The 24,408-nt window shown below is 37.8% G+C and overlaps 1 protein-coding gene and 1 long non-coding RNA gene across 8 annotated transcripts in view; one reads left to right on the plus strand and one right to left on the minus strand.

Annotated features, from left to right (window-relative positions):
- ANKRD28 (ankyrin repeat domain 28) overlaps positions 1 to 24,408 on the plus strand; it is a 176,270-nt gene that overhangs the window by 114,395 nt on the left and 37,467 nt on the right. For all 7 annotated transcript variants that reach the window (XM_082459231.1, XM_082459232.1, XM_082459233.1 and 4 more), the window contains 5 exons: positions 5,011 to 5,081; positions 10,691 to 10,891; positions 12,362 to 12,449; positions 18,088 to 18,230; positions 20,819 to 21,031. In XM_082459231.1, coding sequence (XP_082315357.1) covers positions 5,011 to 5,081; positions 10,691 to 10,891; positions 12,362 to 12,449; positions 18,088 to 18,230; positions 20,819 to 21,031 — 716 coding nt within the window. The remainder of the gene's footprint in view (positions 1 to 5,010; positions 5,082 to 10,690; positions 10,892 to 12,361; positions 12,450 to 18,087; positions 18,231 to 20,818; positions 21,032 to 24,408) is intronic.
- LOC309659527 overlaps positions 1 to 24,408 on the minus strand; it is a 381,336-nt gene that overhangs the window by 112,763 nt on the left and 244,165 nt on the right. The window lies entirely within an intron of this gene.

Consider the following 24,408-nt stretch of genomic DNA (forward strand, 5'->3'; position numbering starts at 1 on the left):
GCACACACAAGGATTATTATTACCAAAATGAAGGCGTAGGCATATGAGGAGCAGCCCCAGGTCACACAGCCTGCTGTTTACAGAGCCATTATTAGATCACAGGTCTTACTCCTGGGCTCCATCCACTGACCCCTGACTGCCTCCTCATATGTCCAGACCTCTCTTCAGCTGCATTGCTGGCTAGAGCCCAGGATAGACTGATAAAAGTGAACCAGATTTTTTATTTTTTAAAATTACTTTCTGTTTTGTCTCTAAATGTAGTAGACATTTATCTAATTTTGGAAGAAATTTTACCTTAAATATGTTTTTTCTTTTAAAAAACTATTGTTTCAGAATATATTTTATATGTGTGAATTAGTAAATGAAAAGATTGGGTGAAAGGAAGAAGGTTATCTGGATTTTTCTGTATAATCTAACTGTGGTATCAAATGGATACAACCAAGCTTTTTGGACGACCCTGCAGTTGATTTTTGCTTGCTTGTTTTCTTTTTGCTTTTAACATATTGGAAATCTAATCACATCTCTGGTCGGGAAAGGTGAATCCAAATTCAGATATTTGATGTGATGTAGGTTCTGGCTGCTTGTTCTTCTTAAGGGAAAGCTCGGTTGATGTACATTTGATGGATTTGTGGGGGAAAGGGAGTCTAGTAAAGACAGTCTTTGATTTATACAGTTGGGCATAACAACCTTGGGTTTTTCTAGATATGCTGCTAGCACTCAGGAGGCTTTCTTTGGGTGTCAGTTTGCAGTGGTCATCAGTGACATCATCCTCAAATTGCTGTCTTGTCTTCAGCTTCCACAGCAGTGCTTCTCCTACCACAGGGTCTCCCAGTAGCCTGACTGCAGCAGTTGAGATGGCGCTGCTATTTTATGTTCTTTCCTGTTTTAATGATTAGGAAATAGTAAAGAAATTAATCTTTTCTTGGTGACTTAAGATCATCCTTTTGAATCACAAATATTATACTCTGCCAGGTAGAGAGCCTGTGATGATGCCACTGGAGCTGTTACATTTGGTTTTATTTCTCTCTAGGAAGACTATTTTGTGTTTTCAGTGGATAGGATTTCTTTCTTTTCCCGCCCTCCCTCCCTCCCTCCCTCTTCCCTTCTCTTCCTCCCCCCCTCCCTCTTCCCTTCTCTCCCTCCCCATCTTCCCCTTTCCCACTCTCTCCCCCTCCCCCAGGTCTGTTCCCCTTCCCCCTGTCTCCCTCCATCCCCGCCTCTCTCTCCCTCTCCCCTCCCCATCTCCTTCTCTCTCTCCCTCCCCTCTCCTTCTCTTTTTCCTGTCTTCATCTTCTTTGTGGCTAGTTTTCAGCTGTTGGATTAGTTACTTTACTCTGGAAATGTCTTTTCCATTACTGGAATTACTTTGTAGTGTGTATATGAATATGTAGCTAATTTTGGAGCTCTCTGTGTGGAACAGAAGTCTGGTTACCTTCAGAGAGCTCACATGAGATGAGCTCTGGTAGCCTGGACGTCTGATGTGCACTGCCATGTTTATTGTTCTTAAGCCATTTTTCATTGTGCAGCCAACTGCTGCTCTTATAATGGGCATTGCTATGCCGTGTTTGTCTGTTAATATATAAAGCACATACTAATTTACCCATGTGGGCAGGGGAGATATTTGTTGTATTGTGCCCTTAGAGGTAGCTCAACCATTACTCACATACTTGACCTTTATTTTCCAAGGAATTGAAATATCTGATTAGTGTTACTAGAAGAAAGATGACTTAACACAATGAGTGTCTTCTGAGATAGGATATGATTAGATGTCTAAAATCCCATTGTGCTGATCTTCCTGCAGTTAAGTATCTTTAGAATCTTTAAAAAGAGCAAGCCAAATTTTTTATCAAGTTGTTTACTAGTTGCAAGGGGCAGCATGATGTGTTCTCGTTAAGCCACTAGTGGATTATTTGTTATAGTCACTCATGTTTTTGACAAAATTAACTTTGATTTTGTTATTAAAAGTGAAGAGAAAGACGATTTAATTAATTAGTTAATTATTGTAACTTAAAATGGAAGAATGAAGCAAGCAGGGTATTTTACTTTGGGCTGCCGAATGCACCATAAATATTAGATTTTCTTCCTTCAGTTGTATATCTGATAACCCATTTCCAAAAGAAAGACAGACTATCTTCACCCTCTTCCTGCTTTCCAATTTTTTCTTTGCACTTGAAGCCAAATTCTTGGAGTGTTTTTTCATGACCACTCCTTTCATTTCCTCTTCAGTACATTTCACTTTTTGAATATGTAGTATTTCAGTTTCATTTCCGAATTAAAATATACACACCTTTAAAGGTATACAGCTTACAGCGCAGTTGCCTTTCTACCCTAGTTCCCCATCACATCATCCAGTTCTCATTGCCCCCCACCACCAATGCCAACACATAGGCAACCGCTGTTCTTAATGTCTTAGCTTTCCTCCAGGGTTTCCTTTTGCAAATGTAAATATAGATACTTAACTCTTCCTTTTTCTATGTAAAAGTAAAGAATATTATTCATACAGCTCTTACTTATTGCTGTTTTTACTTTTTATTTCTCAGATCTTTATCAGCACGTAGAGATCATCCTCATTTTTTGTGACAGCCACATTCTATTTCCTTGTTGGTTAATGCCTTGAATCAGACTTCTGACCCTTCCCATTTGTTGGAGGCCCATTTTCAGGCCTCATTCTTCTCTAGTTCTGTCTTTCCAGGGTACTTGTGTCTTTTAAGTGTCTGTGTCACTACCCTTCAGGCCTTAATGCCAGGACCTGCCCTCCTACTGTGCACATAAATACAAAATCATAGAAAGAGGTACAGGGATTATAGAGAACCATTGAAGTTCCAAGTGATAAATGGGGAGAAGGAAGGAGCCTCTTCACTGTCTCTAGGGCTCCAACTTTCTGACCCGTGAACATTTCAAGTGTTTGTGCTCTTACCCAAAACAAATGCTGACTTTATTGTGGTCAGAAAAGCCTCTTTTCACCATTTTGGTCTCCACAGAACCTGGCCGGTAGTTGTTCAGATGTTTATTACATGAATGTACCACTGTCTCTGGCTGGGTTTTTTGTTTTTTAATTTTATTTATTTATTTATTGGCTGCGTTGGGTCTTCGCTGCTGCACGTGGGCTTTCTCTAGTTGTGGCAAGCGGGGGCTACTCTTTGTTGCGGTGTGCAGGCTTCCCATTGCGGTGGCTTCTCTTGTTGCGGAGCACGGGCTCTAGGCACGTGGGCTGCAGTAGTTGTGGCATGCGGGCTCAGTAGTTGTGGCTTGCGGGCTCCAGAGCGCAGGCTCAGGAGCTGTGGCACACGGGCTGAGTTGCTCCGTGGCATGCGGCATCTTCCCGGACCAGGGCTCGAACCCGTGTCCCCTGCATGGGCAGGCGGATTCTTAACCACTGTGCCACCAGGGAAGTCCCTCTGGCTGGTTCTTTATTTTGCTGACTCCCTTTCTTTCTCCCACAGCTTTAAGCAATCTTGAAAGCTCTCCTGCTGGTTCGTGATTCACTGGCCCTGCCCACACAGAGTTCAGCTTCAACTGCTGCACTTGTGGATGATTTCCTACACCTGCCTTTCATTCATTTTCTCTCACATTCAGACTTATAAAATCTACCTCTAATGTATCTGTGCTACATGTACTAGGTACATTGGTTCATATGTTAATCTTTTTTGTTGGTTTTTGTTTGTTTGTTTGTTTGTTTTTTGACCGCGCCGTGCTGCATGTGAGATCTCAGTTCCCTGACCAGGGATTGAACCCGTGCCCCCTGCATTGGAAGCTCGGAGTGCTAACCACTGGACCACCAGGGAACTCCCCTGTTAATTTTTGTAACAAGGTATTAGGGGATCTGGTTTATAGATGAAGAAATGTAGGTTCAGAGGGATCATACAGCTAGTTAGGGACCTATAGCTAGAGGTTATTCGGGCTGTAACTTGGAATCACTGCACTTGATTATTACTTAGAACCTCACACTCAAAACAGAATGTAAACATTAGGATGTCTGAGTTCTATCCTTGGTTCTGCTGTAGTTGACTCTGACGGTGAGCTGCTTGCTTGTACCAGCATTTCATCATCTAGAAAGTATAGAGGTTGGACTAGGTTCCTAAAGCCTCTTCTCACTTAGCTAGTTATGATTCTAGATGTAAATCTAGGATTGCTCATAGTGCAGGACCTGTTGCAAGTTCCTCTAGTCCTGAGAGTCAAGGTTGTTTCTCTCTATGTAGAGGGATCCCACGGTGTGCTGCTTCTGTTTGGTGGGGATTTAAGCACCAAATCAGTGGATTTTACATAGGTGATAGATTTTTTTTCCCCCTCAAATTACATAATACACTTATTGTCTTACTATATGGTATTTCCATTCTGTTAAGGAAAATTTGTGTCCATTGACTTAATTTTTAAACAAAAAATACGTAGTTGATTTGTTTTAATTATTACTACTTTAGAACTTTAGGTATAACATGGAAAGACATGTGGGTTGGTTCATTTCCTTTCTCAATATTTTCCCCTAAGGTTATAGCCATTGTATCCATTTATAAAATAACTTTATAGTACGAAAGCATTTTTAGTCATTACTGGAGAACTATTTTGATATTACTATATTGCATTATAACATGATACATTCACTAGTAAAGAATTATAATGAAGACTTTGTAATGGTCTACGTTTTATGTCTTAGTATTCTTATTCATGTATTTAAGTATTTGAGGTTTTTAACACACATTCTACATTGGGATCTGATTTTCATTTTGGATATGCTCTGTATAAAGGTGGCTTTTCTAGACTATATATAAAATGATGTTTCTTTGATTTTTAATAAAAAGAGCTAATACCTTACTGGATAATTATATCAATTAAAAAGGATAGTTTTGTTTTGTATTTTAAGGGTGATTTATTAGCAGAAAGTATAAAAATGAAGTACTACATTTTCAATTGTTATTTATCCAATTTGGACTATATGTAACTAGTATTTTCAGGACATTTATTTAAAATATTTTATGCAAAATATTTCAATCTATTTTTTTCTTCTTGTTGCAGGAGCTAGAGTTAATGCCAAAGACAACAAATGGTTGACACCTTTACACAGAGCAGTTGCATCTTGTAGTGAGGTATGAAATTTCTCTTAGTAAATATTTTGTATATAAAATCATTAAGTAGGCCTGCCTATGAGTCCATATTCAAATTCTGTATTTTCAAAAAAGGAAAAAGCAACTGAAAATACTTAGACTGGTCACTTTACTTTGGAATTTGTTCAAACCAAGTTAATTGTTCCATTTTCCTTTTGTGACTAAGGCCTCTTGGAGAGTCTGAAGTGGCAGAGAATAGAAAACCCTCCTTCTGTACTTCTTACAAGAGAGCAGTTGTTTTTCTATCTTACAAATTCCTCCTTAAGGCTTTTCTCTGCTGACTGGTTCACAATAGCCCAATAGACGTGTTGCAGAGGTTCTGCTGGTTGTGCTGAAGAAATAATCTCAGCAGTGTGTAATGACTAAATAAAGATTGTTTAGGTGAACACTGAAATTAGTTTCAGAAACATTACTTGATCTCACATGTTGCCAGTTCTAAATACAATCTTAAAATATGTTAGGTGTCTTATGAGGAAGAACAATTCCTTTTTATTTATAATCCTGTGTGTCGTTTGACCTTCAAGATAACTGACATTTTGGGAGAAAGTTCATTTTTATACTTGTCATATCTTCTAGTCCTCATAACATCCTTGTAGGATAGATATTTTAAGGAACTGTGTAGTTAATAATTTGCCAGAAACCACTCAGCTGTTGAGTAGCAGAGATGACACAAATACCTGGACCCTCTTTTTTTCTGTCATTTTACTGCCTTTCTAAAATGGATTGGGTACTTTATACAAATGCATTGTGCCCAAAGCACCCCTTTTACCTATCTTACCATAGTTGAAAACATTTTTTAAATAATTTAAAATATAAAAGGGTGGGACTGTATAAATTAATGTTTTCTTCAGTTATTCAAATTGTGAGAGACGAGAGAGGGTGGCTACTGCTCCTTCTCCCCATCATGGGGCCAGATAGTTCTGGAGAGACAAGGGGAACACATGCCTTGGGAGGATGTTTCCCCAGGAGAAACTGGGGGCCCTCCTGTCTGTTCATTCTTCTTTGTATTCCTCATTGCGAAGTACACCTTGAACCCAAAACGAGAGTTGGGTGAGTGAAGAGGAGTGGAGGAGAAGGTGGCTGGAAGGGACTGAAAATGCTGCGGTGTGACAGAGGCGGTCTGTTGACCATAAGCCTCTGGATTGGGAGGAGGAGGGAGGGGACGGTGGTCCTTCCTTGGTGGCTACAGCTGGTGAACTGTGGGACTTGGATCGGGAGACACTGGCTTCAGATATCACCTGCCACTTTCTAGCTGTGTGATCTTGGGCAAATCTGGGAATTCTGAAAACTAAGACCTGTTAACCAAAATACTTTGAACTCTGAAATTCATGGTAATGTTTTTAAGTTTGTGGTTAGCCCTCTTGTAGTGAAGTTTCTTTAAATAAAGGCAGTTAAGGGAGATAAACGTTGCCATCATGGCAACCTATTGATAAATTAGTCATACTTACCTATTTTTTGGTATGACTCTTGGAAATATGACTATTAAATTTAGTGGAGTTTTGTCAAATTAAATCATCACTTTGTATATTTGTAGAGATTGTAAAATAGGCCAAAGATTCTTTAAAAAAATAATTAATGTTAAAGGCAGATTGTAGGTTCCACCCAGAGACCTAACTGCTGATTTTTTATAACTATGTACGTGGCTTGAACTTAAGGGCAAGCTGTAGGTTAGAAAGCAACAGATCCTAATAAGTTTAAGTTTAAGCTTTTCAACCTAAAAAAAGTTTAGGATTTTCATCCTAAACACTACTAGGGTATGTAGTATTACTACTCTTCTGCAGGATTATGGGAAACAGCTATAAAATGTAACCATTCCATAAAAATATAACTTCTGTAAACCCTGAGCCCTAAGGATTATTTTTCTTTTAAAAGGAAAATGCCATGATTAGGAAAACTGCTAGGAAACCTAGTCAAGATGATCAGTTTCACTGGTGTTCTTTTAATTATTCCTATCATAGCCTAAGAGCAAAAGAGAGCTATACTTACATTACTTACTTCATTTAATAGAAAACATAACCACAAAGGGGTATATAAAAAGGCAAAATTTTAGGTAGCTTTTGATTTATGTTTTTGAGATGCCATGAGAGAAGTAAGCTCTACAGAAGATGATTAGAGTGACTATTTTCTCACTTCTCCCAAGGACAGAGATGACTAGCGTCACTGAAGATGCATAGTAAGGAAGTTAACTCCTCACAGACAGTGGATGTCTTAAGGCTTAATTCCCTCACTGAACTTGGCTTTAGAAAGACTGCTTCGGGTTAACTATACCAAGTTCCTCAGCTCTCCTTCCATGACATGGTTTCCATGCACCTGGTCATATTGCCTGGCTGCCTCATCTTTTCTCCACCACTGGTTTGTGACTGTCAGTCTTGAAGTGTAGCATACAATCCAGCTCTCCATACATGCTGAGTATTCTTCTGAATAAATCAATTTCTGAGTATTAGGGCTTTGTGTCTGTGTGTGGGGGGGTTATTTATTTATTATCTATCTATCTGTCTATCCATCCACATCACACTGGATCCTCTGAAGGATATGCATTTATTTTTTTTAACCTAACTCCAGGAATTAACATTTTAGTTCTATCAAGATAACTGAGTTTAAAATATATTATCATGTGAGATATTAGTGGTTCACCCAAACATTGTGTTCATTTGGAATGCGTTAACCCTTCTTTTCCCTGTGCCTGACCCTAAGCTATGAATACTCTTTGGATATAATTATTTAACCTTTTGTTATCACCCCACCCCCATATTTCTTAATCTTATTTAAATCTGTGTCATAGGGTATTACTAGTCTGAAGTCAAGGCACACCTGCAGCATTTCTTACACATGCATACCCTCTAATAATGGAAAAATTGGGATCAAGGTTACTCTGGTAATTTTGTCATTAGTAAAACTGTGTATATCCTTGGTTATCCCTACATTTTTTTTCTAAATGCTTGTAATGTGTTGCTAATAAAATCTAGAATTTTACTAGGGTAAGACATCAGGCTCATTGGTTTGTAATATCCAGAAATTTACCCTTTAAAAAAATTGTTTTTGTTTTTGAATCTCCTGTCTTTAGAGAGTTCTTTAGTTTTCTCTGAATTTTCAAAGATCACTGCTGTTGTGATATGGCACTGACGTATATTATTCTGAGTAGTAAATGATGGATGTATTAGTCAGCTCGGCTGCCAAACAAAACACCATAGACTGGGTGGCTGAAACAACAGAAATGTGTTTTCTCACAGCCTGGAGGCTGGACGTCTCAGATGAAGGCCCAGCAGGGTCAGTTCCTGATGAGGACTCTCTTCCTGGCTTGCAGATGGCTGCCTTCTCACTGTGTCCTCACATTTGGTGGGGGAGGGGGCTCTCTCTCTCCCTCTTCCTCGTCTTAGAAGGCCATCAGTCTGATCAGGTTAGGGTCTCTCCCTTATCATCTCATTTAACTTTACCGCTTTGTGGTGGGGGGTGGTTAGGGCTTCAACATGAGTTGTGGGGGACACAATTAAGTGTCCCCAGCAGTGGACCCAGGGTTCAAACAGTCTTAGTCGTTGTGTTTACAGCCTTCTTTAGGTGCCATCTTACCCACCCTCAACCATAAACTGGATTTATTCTTGTTTTTCTGTGAAACAAAAGGATAGCTTTGATTTTTCTGTTCTTGCTGATGGAACATAAGTATTCCACACACTTTTCAGAAACTTAAAGGTATGCATTGTGAATTCCAGTTGGAAATAATTAAGACAAGCCTGGCATCTATAGTATGCTGTATTTGCCCAATTTATCCAATTATAAAGTCTTCATTTTGTTTTTAATTATTTTCTAGTACATCTATTTCCCAGGATGGTATTAGTGTTACTCCCTAAGTCACAAAATACCCTTCTTGAGGATGAAGATTGAGAATCCTGACAGTGTTTGTACTTTGTTCTCCATGATTCTGAGTACATATTCCTCTGTGTATCTTTTCCCCTATGTTCCTTTTTCTTAATTGAAATATAGTTTACAGTAAAATGCACAGACTTTAAGTGTATAGTGTTGAGTTTTGGCAAATGTATACACCCATGTAACCTTTCTCCCAGTCTAGATTTAGAAGATTCCATCACTCCAGCAAGTTCCCTCATGTCCCTTTTCAGTCAGTCCCTCCTGTCCCCAGAGGCACCTCTCAATTGCCTGTTCTAGAATTTTATAAAAATGGAATCATACAATATGTACTCCTATGTCTTGACTTCTTTTGAGATTAGTCATATTGTTGTGTACATTAGTGGTTCATTTCTTTTTATTGCCGAGTAGTGTTTCCTGTATGGATGTACAACAGTTTATCTATTTTGCTATAGGTGGACATTTACATTTCTTGTTTTTGGCTCTTATGAATAAATAAAATAAAAAATAAATAAATAAAAACATTCTTAGATGGGTCTTGTTAAAATTTCTCTTGGGTAAATAGCTGGATTGGAATTGTGAGGTCACAGGGCAAGCCTCCATATGTCTTTACTTAGCTACTCAGCAGGTCGATAGATTGATGGGCATCTCTCCAGTCTTTTGCCAACCTTGTGCTGGTTCCCATATTTCAGCAGTTCTGATTACTTTTTATTTCAAAGGCTATGTGCAAATCATGAATAATAGTATTTTGCTTGGTCTTCCTTGCTACTTTGCATAGTTACAGTTATTTTAATCTTTTGAACAGTCTTATGTACGTTAGGTTTTTTTGCTTCATAGCAGACTTGAGATGAGTGATGGACAGGTGCTCTTTCCCCTCTTTACTGATAAGAAAACCAAGGGTCAGTTTTACTAGACTTGAATAATTATACCTTGTAAATGACAGAACTGAGGTGATTTGGTTCTGGTCCTTTTCATTTCATATGTAGTTTGTTGTTCATCTGCCAAAAATAGGATTATCACTGTAAGGAAAAAATTCTGCTACGTTTAGTTCTGATTATATTGCTTAATATTGATGGCATACTGGATTGCTTTCGATTTTGCCATGAGTCCAGTTTATGGATGTTTTGTGAAGTTTTTCTTGTGCTTCTGGGAGACCAATCCCTTTGAATAGTAAACTCTTAATTTGCCTTGTTAACACCAACTTTCCCACCAGGTAGCATCACAACGAAGACTTCTTCCCTACCTCCCTCCCTCCCTCTCTTTCACTCTCTCTTTCTAATGAATTAGATCCTAGTGATTTTTCATTTTGTAAAATATAGCATGTGGAATACTTTGGGAAATAGTATGTTTAAATTTTTATATATTTAATGGCAAAGTGATAAATCTACTTTTTAAAGCTTTGAAAGTATAAATTAATTGTATCTCACCATCTAGAAAAGCAAGATTAGTAATGAATGTTTTTGAAGAACATTTGTCAGTATTTCTTGTACATTTTGATAGAGACTGATTGTTGTGCCTTTAATTGGAGGATAGAGAAAAAGAATGTTTTATTTTGATGTATCTTGCATGGCTCTGAGTACTGCCTTTAGTTCAAGCTATTTTGTTTTTTGGCTTGTTTATAGCAGGTTCTGCCAGAACTATTTTTATTTTCTCAAGAAATTTTATCTCCTTCATGTGTGTACAATTTCTAAAGCTGTTAACTCATTTGTCTTGTGTATCTTCATATGTTTTAGGAAGCAGTTCAGGTACTTTTGAAGCATTCTGCAGATGTTAATGCTCGAGACAAAAACTGGCAAACCCCTTTACACATAGCGGCTGCTAATAAAGCTGTAAAGTGTGCGGAAGCTTTGGTCCCTCTGCTGAGTAATGTAAATGTGTCCGATCGAGCAGGGAGAACTGCACTGCATCATGCAGCTTTCAGTGGACACGGGGAGGTAAGTGGTATTCAGTTAGACAGTGATTCTCTCTCCCTGCGTGTGTGCCCCCCCCCCCATTATTAATGAACTTGCCTATTTTGCTCATTTTTATCTAATTTTGCCTTTTTCAAACCCTCAGACTTCTTTTCATGATAATTCATGATATAACTTTCTCAAATTTAGAAATTTATTTATCAGATACAGCCCCTGCACTTGAATTTCATGGTCAGCCTGGGGAGGCAAAGGACAACACTGCCAACTGTGACACAATGTGAAAAGTATGTTCTGTCATTGCAGGAAAGAATGTCTAGGAAGGTGGAAGAGTTTCATTGTTCTCCCAGAAAGATGGTAGCAAAGGAAGGTGGAGTGTAGAAAACATTTTCTTATAGTTTATTTTGAACATTTAGTCAAGAATTCTTTGATGACAGACCATCAAAAGAAAACAATTTAAGAAAATTAGTATTTAGTTATCTTATACAAGGAGCATTGGTTAATGTTAGGTGTGCCATAGCAAAGAGTGGGATTTATGTATGTACATGGTAGACTTAGGAAAGAATGAGACTCAGAGTTAGAAGAACCTTTGAGGGCAGCTTGTCCAGTCCTTCATTTTTGTTGCAGACACAGAAACTCAAAGAGGTAAAAATGGTTGGTCCTACTGTATATCAGAGGGAACTATATTCAATATCAATTCTTTTCCTGTAGTAGAAAAGAATCTGGAAGAAATATATGTATATATAAAACTGAATCACTTTGCTATGTACCTGAAACATTGTAAATCAACTCTACTTCAGTTTTTTTTAAAAAAAGAGGTAAAGTGGCATTCCCAAGATTCCATGGCTGAGGGCTAGTCGCTGCAGTGCTGTTTTCACTGTTCTTCTCGGCTTTTGCAACATAAAGAATTCTTGTCTTTACTGCAGTTCAGGTCACTAGATGAGTCCCTTTTTGACATCTGGAATGCCCTTTCTAATGGGGAAACTATTGTAAATATGCTTGGACATAATGGGAATGACTTTTTTTGGTACATTATGAGGTAAGTAGACTGTGCAGTGACCTTCAGGTCTAATCATATTACGGACACTGCATCTGTGTTTGAATTAAACTTAAGACATTTCTGGGATCAGAATGCACTTTGAATTTTAATAACACTTTGGGCTACAAAAAGGAGTAAAACCTGTTGTTAAATGCTCTCCCTTTAGACTTTCCAGATTTGTGCTTAGTTGTTCATAAAATACCAGGACACAAAGTGGCATCTTTAAAAAGATACTGATGCCTGACTTCAGTAACCACCATAGTGAAACCTTTTTTCGTATATTGTCCTGTTGTTTATTAAATTATGTTAAAGCATCTTCAGTATATAGTCTCGTCTTTCCTTTCTACAAATGCAGAAATTCGGTGCCAGAGAGCTTGAGATGAGTAGTCTTCACGATGGATATTCATGAACAGTTCTGCTTCTGAATGTTGATGAAACTGTGTTTATTTTTATTCCAGATGGTCAAACTACTCTTGTCTAGAGGTGCCAATATTAATGCTTTTGACAAGAAAGATAGACGTGCTATCCACTGGGCAGCGTATATGGGTATGTGTTTTTTAAATTTATTTTTTGACATTAAGTATTAAGGAAAAGTTGGACATTTCATTCTTGCATCTGGTATAACATGTCTTTTAGGATAGTGAGAAGTTGCACCATATCTGAGTTTGCTGCCCAAGTGTAACCAGCCTGGCAGTCGGGAGAGGTTTGCCAGGACAGGAGTACATTAGGTCCAGTTCTCCTGAAAGCTGTTTAAAATTAATTCTGTTTACTTTTAAAGGGAGAGATGTCCTAGACACAAGCTTGGGATACAGAGTTTAGATTGGTGTTTACTAAAAGCCCATTCTCATACCCATCCTGAACCCATCCTTGTTTGTATGGGAATATTAAGGTAGAAGTTGTGAAGATGTATTAAGAAGCCTGTTATCTTGTGCCAAGCACTGGGTTAAATAGGCATATCACGTTTGATTTCTACCACAGTAATTTCACAGTAAGAAACTGAGGTTTAGATATCAGCTTTTCTGCTTTTAACATCTTAAGGGAATTCCCTGGCAGTCCAGTGGTTAGGACTTCACGCTTTCACTGCCGAGGGTGTCGGTTCCATCCCTGGTCGGGGAACCAAGATCCCACAAGCTGCGCAGTGCGACCAAACAAAGAAAAAAAAAGATTCTTGAAAAGTCTTAGGATCTGCACAGTTGCAGTCTGAAACTAACAGAGCTCATGGGAAAATGGTCCTGGGGCAGACTGCTTAAAACCTACGCAACTCCACAAGCAGAGCACTAACGAAAGCATTAATGGGTTTTTGAGGTAACTGGGACAGCCAGGGAGGAGAACGGTCAGCCTTCCTCAGGATACTTTAAAATGCACAGAAAGAACAGAGCAGAGATGCTGGCCTGCGGACGCTAAGACCACGCAGGTCGAAGTGGATCTCAACCTGCCGCAAAGCTTGCAAGTCCCGTAGGGCTAGGCTGTGCCTCTGGAAGGAAGCCGTGGGTGGGGCGTCTTACAATAGAGCTGAAGAACTCCTTTCTTTGCAGCCATGGAGCTCAGGGCTTTTTCTTTTCCTCCCAGCAGTCCATTCTGCTTCTGCTGTTCTTGCTCCTCTGACTTAGGAAGAATTACATGGACTGACGGACCTGCCATGTAGTGCTGGTCTCATTCCCATGTGCCTCTCATACTGACTACAAAGACAGTCTAGCCCCTCTTCTCACAGGCATAGCTTATCCTCACTACTCTCTGCCTTTGCTCTTGTCTTTTCTTAGCTCTCACTTACAATTCGAAGGTTGATAGAAGGTTATTAATTTTAAAAACTATATAAAATTGTATAAAATACAAAAATGTAAGAAACCAAATGAACTCAAAGCAGTTGACAGTAACCCCAAGGCCCAGGAAAATCCTTTGCCCATCATGGAAATAACTCTTGGGCTCTTGGTGTTTCTCTCACACCAAAGGTTTGTGCCTCTAGTTATGACATGGGCACTTTTCTTCTATTAATTGAAGGTAAAACATCCAGAAGCAAGTCTCCTGTGGTGTCCTAAAGTGCCCTCCTCACAGCCTGTAGGTTTTCTGTATATTAAGTCTTGGGGATTTTTCTGAATATTCTGGAGTAGCTTATTCTTGACAGTTCAGGAACAGATAGTCTGTGGTTTTAAACTATATACTTTATATTAAAAGGTTCACACATTAAGCAGAGGGTGTCAGGCCTTTTATCTCCAAAGAATTAAACTTGGCTAAACAGCTGTTTTCATAAAATTGAAGGCCAAGGAATTTTGTGGGTTGCCTCTAATTGAGCTCCCAGAGTAGCTGGGTGTGTGTATCTCAGAGGCCCTTGGATGGCTTTGTTTTCCTTGATCTACTAAATGTCATTTTTCAGGCTGATTGTGGATTGTAAAAGATATTCTGTATTTCTTGGATCTCATAGTCCATTTAATTTTTGAGTATAAACATTCAGAGATTCATAATTTTCCTTTCCCTGTCTCTTCCTTCCTTTAAGCTTGGAAAAAGAGGAGTATTGACACACAGTTTCTAAAACCATTCAGTTGTTTTAGGTGTTCAGGATTAAAAAGGAGCTAAATATATGAAAGTAGGGAGTTATTGCCTGGTCTATTAGACAGGCCTTAAGTCCAGGTCATTGACACCTCTAGAGAATCTGCCAATATTAGCCTAAGAGACATTACATTATTGCATTACATGTCTTCTTGTAATTTATTTCTCACAGGCTGCTGTATTTGCCCTGACCTTCTGTCCCCTGGTTGAGGCTACCCTTACTTTTCTGTTAGGTTCTACCTCTTATCCTTATGCTATGATTGAATCCTCTGTTTATGTTCCCCAGCCCCACCTCTGTCCCCAAATGAACTGATCATTTTTCCCTCCCTACCCTGTGTTTGCTCCTACCATGAACCTTCATGAAGAGTCCGTTTACTGGTACTGATGAACCTAGTTACAGGGCAGGAATAAAGAGGTAGACATAGAAAATGGACTTGAGGACATGGGGTGGGAGGGCAAAGCTGGGGCTAGGTGAGAGTAGCATCGACATATATACACTACCGAATGTAAAATAGCTGGCTGGTGGGAAGCAGCAGCATAGCACAGGGAGATCGGCTCGGTGCTTTGCGATGACCTAGAGGGGTGGGATAGGGAGGATAGGAGGGAGGCTCGAGAGGGAGGGGATATGGGGACATGTGTATGTATATGGCTGATTCGCTTTGCTGTGCAACAGAAACTAACACAGTATTGTGAAGCAATTATAACTCCAATAAAGATCTGCTTAAAAAAAAAAATCCATTTACTCATTCATCTTTTCTGTTGCCTTCAGTGCTTTTAGCAATACCCAGTCACTTTTTGCCTCAAAGTACCTTACTGTGATGACTTTGACATAGAGGGTACTAAATAAATATTAATTACCTTGACAAGCAACTCATTACATTATTTCTTCTTAAAGCAAAGCATAATTTGAGTTGATGTGAAATGGTGTTTTTTCTTCTTACTTTCCTTTCCATAAAAACTTGAGCATAGCTCATTTTACTTTTATTAATACATTCATGAACAAAAGAAAAATGTAGGGAATTTTCCAAATTCCTGACGGATAATGATTACATTTATCAAATTCACATTGCATGGATATAATTTTTTTAAAGGAGTTATTGACTACAGAATTATGTATGCCACGCATGTCTGCTGGATGCTGTCTTCTAAAAATACACCCAGATGAATTGAATGAAATCTAGTCTCCTTGGTAGCATCGTTCTATAAATTGATAAGGAAAACACATACGTATTCTGGCTAGAACAAAATCATTTATTTCACTCTAGAACTTTCTTCCCTGTTTTCTTTTAAATAGGTCACCCCAAACTGACTATGGAAAGGCCCCTTCTTCATGTTTTCAGTGGTCCATTAAAGGAATTTATACATATTTCAGAAATGTGCTTAAACAAGTATTTGTCAGTTTTAAGATTGTAAATTTCCCTATGCATGGCACCTTTTTTTTTTTTTTTTCATGGCACCTTTTAAAAACAGGGCTTTATGGGTCTCAGGAAAAGTTCACACTTCCTGGAATCTACATAATTAATATGATCTAAATCATTTACTTAGAATGATGTGTTGGTTTTGGATAGTTTTTCCATTCTGTTTGTATAATGGGCCTTCTAGTCTTAAAAATCAGGAGAATTTGTTTCTTTTTGGCATATTTAGTGAATAATATGCATTTGCCCGGTTTAAAAAAGCTATATTTATGTGTGAGCCTCCTGGGCATTATAAGTCCTGGTTTTTAATACATTACAGTAAACCCAATTAGTTGTCTTTCTAGAGCCATAGATCAGAGAGTAATGTGTAATGAGAGATCTTTTGTACCAGTTAGTGCTCTTATATGATAGTCACATTTAATTTGGCACCTAATGATTTGACAGATATTCTTTTGATTTTTTCCTAAAGGTATAGTAGATATTTTTCATACTGAAATGGGGAAAAAAATAGCTGAATGTATCCTCTTTAATTGATAATTTATATATATGAACAACTATATCTACTTGATTCTTTATGCATCTTATAGACTCCTTTTTTCAAGGGGGCAAGGTACTATGTTTGAAAGTCTCATTTTTATAGTTATTTACTTTATATACTCCTTCCCTATGAGGGGTATTAAAAATGGCATCATTAGCAACTCGTTTAATGTAACATATTTATTAGGTACCTATTTTGTTTGAAATACACCAAGAAGTAGAACATAAGAGCCTATGATATTTGTCTTTAAAGATATATATATTTGGGAACTTAATACATAAAAGTAATTAAAGAGTTTGTTAAATAATGATTCAAGTTTAAGATACATCACAAAGTATTATTATGTATGCTTATTAGATAGTATTTACAGGTACATTGTGCTTTTGACCACGTAATGCTAGGCAACTAGAAGCCTTAGACTTCTAGGGAAGATAGGAACTGACATGACCTTCTTTGAGGATTAGTAACAACGATTAGAAAGAAACGACCAAGCAGAACATTCCGTACAACGTAGGAATCAGTCCCATGAACAAAGGCACAGAGGTGGAAAGGCTTTTGGGAGGAGGAGAAAGCACTGTATAATCTAATGTGACAAGAAGTGAGGAGATAAGAAAGAACAGTGGTTCTCCCACCTTCCAGTTACATGTCCCCCTTCCTGGCCTCCTTATGTGGTTGGGTGGGGCCTGAGACTAGTTCTGACTAATGAAAGTAGCATCCCCTGTGGACCAGAGCATTTAATTGCTGGTGTGAGACTGTAGTCTGTTCCCCTTTCTGGCACAGTGACCAAGCTGCCTTCAAATGGTGTGTCAGCTCCATGAATCTGGATCCTTGCGTGACTGAGCAGAGCCCTCTGGCCAAGCTATCATAATGCTAATGAGAAATAAAACACTAATTGTTTAAGCCACTGAGATTTGGGAGTTGGTTGTTAACCGCAGCACGTATAACCTAGCCCAGGGGTCCCCATCCCCCAGAACCAGGCGGCACAGCGGAAGATGAGCGGCAGGCGAGCCAGCCAAGTTCCATCTGCTGCTCCGCATCCCCCCCATAGCGCTGAACTATCACCCCCATCACTCACATTACCGCCTGAACCATTCCCGCCCCACCCCCGCCGCGTGGAAAAACTGTCTCCCATGAAACCGGTCCCTGTTGCCAAAAAGGTTGGGGACTGCTGACCTAGCCTATCCTGATTGATACAAGGTTGTTAAGGCATCTGGTGGAAATAATAAGGAAAAAGAAGTTTTTAGCTGCGTGTTCTAAAGACCTGACATTTTTAAGAAATAAGCCCAAGTCACTCCTAGATTTCCACGTAGAAGAAGATTCCACAACATAAACTAATGTCTTACATTAGACATGAAAAGCTAACTTAAGAGCTGGAGAATGTATTAAAACAACCTTGGAAGCAACAAGATCTAGGTAAAAGGAAGATTGCAGGGTTATCATTGGATTAAATAAATAAATGTATTACTTTCAATTATTAGTTACCTCTATCAGCATTTATCAAAATTATCCTGAATTCCTATTTTTTTCTTCTATCCTCTCTCTGGTTATAATGTGATTAATTGGTGACTTGTCATGCATTATCTAGTTAATTTGTATTGTATTTTTACCTGTCTTTAAAGATATTCAGGATTGTATTTCATATTTTCCATACACTCATCTTGTTTTTTCTTCATAAACACATTTTCAGGTCACATTGAAGTAGTGAAATTACTTGTGGCACACGGAGCTGAAGTGACATGCAAGGACAAGAAGTCTTATACACCTCTCCACGCAGCAGCCTCTAGCGGGATGATCAGTGTAGTCAAGTACCTTCTTGATCTTGGGGTTGATGTAGGTGTACAGACTAAGCAGTACAGAAGAATGGAGCATTTTGTGTGTTTGTGATTTTGTTGTTGGCAGAAGTTATTTCAAATTTAAAAGATGATTTCTTACAATAACATTTTTGTCTTTTAATAGTTTTATGTTTATAGTCCTTTACATAATATACAGTGCACTGATGTCTGACCAAGTTACGAAGTTAGTCAAATGTATTAAGAGGTAAAATATATTCCAAAGGTGAATGGTTGATTGACAGAAGTTTTTCTTTTCCATCACATTCTAGGCCCTGTAGCTTCATTTCAGCTATGGAAACCAGCAGATCAGACATATTTGGATCATTTTCCTAAGTGACTGGGTTATTGTTAGTATTATTTGCCCAGTTTGTCTAATATTTCCTTTAAATGACTGTAGCTGTTCACGTTACAGGATATTGGCCAGAGGTAGGCAGGAAAACTAGAGGCTTCTGGCCCATTAGCTGCAAGTGTTCCTTACTGTATGATCTGTTTGGTTCAGAGGGGTTGCTCCTTCATCTGAATATATTTGATTACAGAATTGGGATAGCTAAGAATACCTGGAGCTCCCACAGTCCATCCTTTAGGCACAGTTCTGACAAACTCATCTGGTCTTTAAAACACAGATGAAAAGCAGCCAAGTAGAAGGAGAGAGGGAGGTAGTTTAGATCAGCTGCAAAGACAGAAAGATAGGTGGTAATCTGGTTGGACAAAGAATACGTGACAGAACTGTGGAGCTGGATAGCCTATTAATTTAATTTAAGGACTTTGTGAAGCACTTAGTTATTGAAAATGTAGGGATCAAAAATTCAAACACATTGTTAGGTAGAAGCTTGTAGAGTACAAACAGATGAAAGTTTTATTTCAACTCAGCACTTCCTATAGCTCTGTTTCAACAGAGTGACATAATGCCTTAAGAGACCCTTGATCTAGATAAATGAGATAGCCTTGTTTCTGATCACTGTTTCAAGTCCATTCTGGTGCAATTTTTAAAGCTTATGTTATTGACAGCAAAATTATAAACTCTGGTGAGAATGTTCTTCAGAAAAAGTGGTCAGACTTAGAGCCGTTTAGTGACATGTGGCCTCCAGTTGCATGACTTAGTTTCCTAGAGCTGAAGTGAGTGACTTAAAACAATAAATTTAATCTCTCAAAGTTTTGGAAGAAGCTCCGAGGGAGAATCTTTTCTGTGTCCGCCACCTTTTGGTGATGAAATCTAGATAACTTGACTAAAGTTAAGTGTTGCATTTTCACTTCCTCTAATTTCTGTTACCGGAGATCTGAGAAAAGAAAATGTTAAATAGAGTTGTGATAAGTTGGGGCCAACCACAAGGTTAGAGGGCACAGTCTCCACACAGGACTGACTTCAGTTTTGATGATTCACTAGAAGGACTCCAGAAACTCACTGAAAGTTATTATACTCACAGTTATGGTTTATTAGGCAGAAAAGATACAAATTAACATCAGCCAGAGGAAGAGACACACAAGGCAGAGTCTAAGAGTGTTCTAAACACAAAGCTTCCATTGGCCTCTCCTTACAGAGTTCGGACTCCTTACTCTCCCAGCATCAGAACGTGACATATGCACATAGTATTGCTAACCAGAGAAGCCCTCCTGAGCTTTGTTTTCAGAGTTTTATTGGGCCTCCACTACATAGGCATGATTGATTGATCAAAATTGCTCATATGGTTGATTTCAGTCTCCAAGTCCACTGATACCAACGGACCCAAAGCCCCTCCCCTCCATCACATGGTTGGTTTATGTGCTGTGGTTGGCCCTGCGCTAAAGACCCGCTGTGCCTGATCCTACTCTCAGGTCCAGGGTAGCCAGCTCCCACCCTGGACAAGGACACAGCTGTCAGGTGTGCCATAGATTACCTCCCAGAAGACAGGAGCGAAAGTAAAATTCTTTACCACAGAAAAGTTATGTAAACTTTAAAATATTTCATCCAATATATTTTTTAAGAAATAGAAAGATAAAGAAACTTCATTTACATGAATTATTTCTCAGTGTTGACTATATTTTTTGAGCATATTCATTTTGGTAAAATGTCAGTATGTAGGCTGGAAAATATCTAAAGCCCAAGTTTGTTGCAAAAATGAATTAAATAGAAAAGGATGTCAGTCATTTTTTTAAAAATCTTTCTGCTAATCACCAACTTTAATCTTTTGTCACTGTAAATAGCAGAAAATATGCGTGTTTTTCAATATATGTCAGAATTTTCAGTTTGTGTTCATTTTTCATGATTCTTAGAATTAATTCTATGATTGTCCCTTACCTAGAATGCTTTTAAAAATATATTATTTGTTTTCATTTTCCTAAAATATCTCTTGGACTCATTCAGTTTTGTCATGAAGTAGATATTGTATATATGAGTTATATTCCCTGAAGCTACAAAATCGTTTGACACCAAAACGTTGTTATGTTCATTATTTTTAAAGAAGTTTGAAATTATAAGCCATATCTGTGTATTTATCCCTGTTTGTTTCTCACTTTAATAATCAGATTTCAACCACAGTGTTGCTAAAATAGCTCACAACGATAATTAGGAAGACTGCTTTAAGATTGACAATTTTTTTCTTCCAATAGATGAATGAACCAAATGCCTATGGAAATACACCTCTTCATGTAGCCTGCTACAATGGACAAGATGTTGTCGTGAATGAACTTATAGACTGTGGTGCTAATGTAAATCAAAAGAATGAAAAAGGGTTTACTCCTTTGCACTTTGCTGCTGCATCAACACATGGAGCATTGTGTTTAGAGCTTCTAGTAGGCAATGGGGCCGATGTCAATATGAAGGTATGAAGTAGTATCAGAATCCCTATCTAGTATTTAGGAGTTCACCGTAGTATCAGTAGCTACTAAAAAGGAGTGAATTACTGATAACACACAGATGAATCTTAAAAATACTATGCTGAGTGAAAGCCTTACACAAGAATATATTCATATTTCCATTTATATAAGGTTTTAGAACAGACAAAATTCCAGTTATATGGGGTTCCAGACTCTATAGTTGGGGTGGGGGGAAAAAGAGAGAACAATTGTTGCCTCTGGGAGGAGGGATTGATGAAAAGGGGGTGTAGGGGGACTTTCTCTGTGGTGGTAATGTCCTGTATTTTGACAGCTTTGTGTTATATAAATAAGTGTTAGTCAAAACTCATCAGGTGGTACATTTTTTATATGCCTCATTGCATGTAAATGTTCCCGTAGAAGGTTACAAATCAAACAAATACTGAACCCTAGTTAATGACACGCATACCAAAGTGTTTAGAGAGGTAATAGGTAGTGATATCAGCAGCTGACTTTAAAAAGCATCACTTAGGGACTTTCCTGGCGGTCCAGTGGTTAAGACTGCACACTTCCACTGCAGGGGGCACAGGTTTGATCCCTAGTCTTGCGTGCCACGCAGTGTGGCACTCCCCCCCCCGCAAAAAGCATCACTTAGTTGCATGGGTGGGTAGAGAGATGGATGTATGATAATGCTCACATAGTAAAATGTTAGTGGTAGACTCTAGGTGGTATGTATATGGCTGTTCACTATAATATTCTTTCAACTTTTCTGTTTTGAAATTTTTCACAGTGTTAGAAAAATTAGAAGACTGATACAGTGTTTTACATATAAGAATAGTTGCTTTTTGGTTTTTTGGTCATTCCCTTTCAAGAGTGAACATTTGAATTTTAGAAATATGTGAAAATTCTGGAGCCAAAACATACGTACCTTTACTGCATAATTCTTTGGAAATGCACATGCAACCACAGTTTTGAACATAACTACTTCATAATGTATAATCATCATTTTATATTTTCCAAGATGCTTTCACTGATTGCTTCTGTATTAATTTATTAATTCATTCTTTGAGCACTTGCCAAACCATGTCTTGTGGTATAAAGAAAAGAAAACCACAAAAAAAATGGAACCGTTTAGGATTAGTAAAAACATTTAAGCTTCAAATGTTTTCAGAGCTTTCGTTGCATAAAATTTCAGCTCCTTTTGTAGGTGTGATGAGCCAGTGTCTTTCAGACTGGTAGAGAAGGGAGTTCATTTTCTTACCTCTCTAACTTTAGAAAATCCTTTAACGATGCCACTGACCCACTCTGACAGCTGTAGCAGCAGCAAGCCCATCTATAATTAGGTCATTGCTCTAAATTGCCCCCTGCCAGCTAAAGGACAAAATTTATACATATCAACCCATGGAAGGAAAGGGCATGAGATATCATAAAGAACCCCTTTCTGGTTAAAATGTCTCTTGTAAGAATATACATTTAAAGTTTTTAGTTCTCAATCAAATCACCTACTAAACTAAAGTTTTATTTTTAATAATTTAAATAACTTCTAAATATTTACTGATAAGTTCAAACTGCTTATTTTGATTTGAAGAATTCCTGCTGTTTGGATAATCAGTGCCTAGAAAAAATATCAGAATTCTTGTGGGGGTGGGAAATTTGTTACTTGTTTCCTCAAAAGCCTAGTAATATTTTTTAATGAAGAGTTTTTCAAAATAAAAATTTTGAAATTATCTTCATAGTCTTCAAACGAAAAGATCTCATCAAGTAGCTTTAGTCTCTGTGAGACCCCTTTATGATAAAGTGGCTGTAGTTAAAATTATATTTGTTAAATATTAAGTATCATGGAATAAGAGGCTTACCTATATCGTTAACTGTTACACATTTTTTAGTTTATATGGTGCTGGGTAAAAATTAGGCTTTCTATTTTATACAGTGCCATTTAGACATGACTATTTACTATAATTTGAAGATAATTAATCACTTGCTTCATGTCATTGCCTACGTAGCTGACTCTAGTACCTATGATTATTTTTAAGTCTGTATTTTCTTTTGAAATGTTGAGATGAGAACCAGTTCTACAAGAGGGTCCTATTTGAAGTTACCTCCTTAATGATTTAGAATATTCAGTGGTAGATTTTACACATGACAAGGGAATGTTTTAGCAAAACAGTTAAGATGTGGTGGTTAAGTAGATTTGAAGACAACAGACCATGATGCTCGTTTAAAAATAGATTTCATAAAAGTTGCTTTAATCTTGTCTAAGGACGTATGACATCCTGCTGATGTGCAGTTGCCCAGTTATCTTACCGCCAAGTTCCATTGAAACACATTCCCCAAGTTGTTGATGACCTCTGAGGTACCGTCCAACTGACATTATGTAAAAATTGTTGATAGCAGTGAGTTTTCAACGCATAAGAATGTGCATTCATTCAAGAATATGTCTTCGTTCCTGACACCTGTGTTTCCTGTATTTGTCAAATTTATGCTTATTGAATTACTGTTTGACTAAGGAGTTAAGGCTTTGACATTTGCCTTGCAAGAAAAAAATTATATTTGCTGACCCTCAAGTTCTCCTTATCAAGGCACCTTTCTCCTTCATCTTTTCCTCCCATCCCATTCTCTATTTTGATGTTTCTGTCCTTGATCAGGTTGTGGATGACTAGAATTGGAATGTGAATTTACGTTTGTAATTATTCAGTTTATAAGTTTTTTAATTGGTTGTCCTACAGAATACTACATAGAAGTAAAATGAATGGTTTTTAAAAAGCAGTATAGCTCTGGTTTTTCATAACCTTGCTTATCATGAACCCTGCCTCATTGATTGTGTCACTTAACCGATTTTTTTTTTTTCCCGCTCTTCAAGTGTTTATTCCATAATCAGTTAACTGTAGAGGACAGAAACTCAATTGTATATAGGTTGAAAGCAAGAAATATACAATTTCTCACAATATATCCAGTTGTCAACCTAGATAGCTGTCACACCTTTTCCCACCCCACCGTGTACTTTAAATTTTGGACAGATAAACAAAATACCCCAAATACTTCTTTCCTTTGTTATGGTCACATGTATGTTTTGATTAACAAAATAATTTTAGGGAAGAAAAGACTTTACCTAACTCACAATAAAAGATACCACCTAACTCAGGCATTGTTTTTCTTCATATTTGGAATTCCTCTAGAATTTCAGAATTTGTACATCAAACACACATGCAAGGCCAGTCTGGTTTATTATTTTAAATAATTTGGGAAAATAGCTAACATTATTTGTTACAAATAATTATAAACAAAATAATGTATAAAGTTTTTTAAGTGAATTATAGTTTCTGAAGTTAATTCTAACATTCACTTTTCCTTGGTCAAGGAGGGATTCAGCATTTCTTAGAACAAAA

Source organism: Balaenoptera physalus (genome assembly GCF_965194825.1).
Source record: "Balaenoptera physalus genome assembly, chromosome: 4".
Lineage (NCBI taxonomy): Eukaryota > Metazoa > Chordata > Mammalia > Artiodactyla > Balaenopteridae > Balaenoptera > Balaenoptera physalus.